The sequence below is a fragment of the Fulmarus glacialis genome, unplaced genomic scaffold (assembly GCF_000690835.1).
Source record: "Fulmarus glacialis isolate BGI_N327 unplaced genomic scaffold, ASM69083v1 scaffold38567, whole genome shotgun sequence".
NCBI lineage: Eukaryota > Metazoa > Chordata > Aves > Procellariiformes > Procellariidae > Fulmarus > Fulmarus glacialis.
Window position 1 is genome coordinate 1 of NW_009221991.1, and position 1,342 is coordinate 1,342.

The 1,342-nt window shown below is 53.1% G+C and overlaps 1 protein-coding gene across 1 annotated transcript in view; it reads left to right on the top strand.

Moving 5' to 3' along the window:
* Positions 1–46: 46 nt before the first annotated feature.
* LOC104079314 (SH3 domain-containing RING finger protein 3-like) overlaps positions 47–1,342 on the top strand; it is a gene marked incomplete at its 3' end in the record, with an annotated part of 23,944 nt that continues 22,648 nt past the window's right edge. The window contains exon 1 of the mRNA XM_009581318.1: positions 47–187. Coding sequence (XP_009579613.1) covers positions 47–187 — 141 coding nt within the window. The remainder of the gene's footprint in view (positions 188–1,342) is intronic.

Below are 1,342 nucleotides of genomic sequence, written 5' to 3' on the forward strand. Positions count from 1 at the left end.
GGGCAAGAAGAACGCCAAGAAGCGCCACTCCTTCACCGCCCTCAGCATGACGCACAAGTCCTCCCAGGCCTCCAGCAACCGGCACTCCATGGAGATCAGCGCCCCCGTCCTCATCAGCTCCAGCGACCCGCGGGCGGCCGCCAGGATCGGGGACCTGACCCACCTCTCCTCCAGCGCCCCGGCCCAGGTAAGGGCGAGTGGAGGTGGGTTTTGGGCACCCTTGGTGGACAGCACGCCGTTGCCTCACCCCTTTCAAAATGGCTGACCCTTGCACGAAGCGGTTGCACGGTGCTGTTGTCCCGATGTGACGGTACTTGGCATCTGTCGTTCCCATCCTTGTGTTAATCAGTGGGCAGGCGTGAGGAGCCAGAGCATAAAGCCAAATTTGATTCACAATAATGCAACATGTTTAAAAAAAAAAGTAACCCTACAATTTGTTTGAAGTAATGCAGCTTATGTTGCATCACTTTCTGTTGTAGAAAGGAATAATTTTGAGTGATCCTGTTACCCTGAATGTATCTGCTACCCTGCAGGGTAGCAATGTCAGTATGAAATTCACATTGGGTATAAAAAAGATTTTTGGAGTAATTATTTCCCTAAAGATCACTGGAGGATGAGCAAATGTGCTGTACTTCGACAAGTGTTGTACTCAGCAAGTAGCTGCTGTTCAAAAACACCCAAGGAGGTTTTAAACCATCAGACGTGCTGAGGGTGCAGTCCTCAGTCCTTCCCCCTCTTAAAGGAGGGGGCAGAGAAGCAGCTTCCTGGGCATCCCCACAGGTTCCAAAAGGAGCTTCCGAGTGGCTGCTCCTGGGGGCCTGGCAGAAACTCACCAGGGATGCACTGAAATAACTTGCAAATGCCTGCTGTTTCTGTGGGTAAGGGAATCCAAGTGGTAATTTGCAGTTTGAAGGCGTAGAAGAGAATGGAGAATAATAGTAGTCCCAAATCTCTTCTGCCTCGGCCTTTCTGCTCAGTCATCTACACACTTGGTGTGCAGATTAGCAGCCACGGGTTCCCTCTACAGACCAGCTCCTCATGGTCTGCGTTGCTTGCTAGCACCGAGGTAACCTAAGCATGTCAGGGTCTTCCCACCCATCTTTTCTCTGCTGAAAAAAACCGCCTGTGCCCTTTTCCTCTCTCTGGCTGTGTCTTCCTGCCCCTCGCACCCGTGTCCCCATATGGGGACAAACGTGGATCACTTCCTGCCCCTGTGGTGGCCCAGAGCGGGAAGCGATCCATGTTACAGCCACTGCCCACACTGGTGTGCGTGTAGACGGTTGGGAGAGGGCAGCACGGGAAGGGGGATAAGCAGCAAACTGCAGGGACTGCCTTGGGCAGG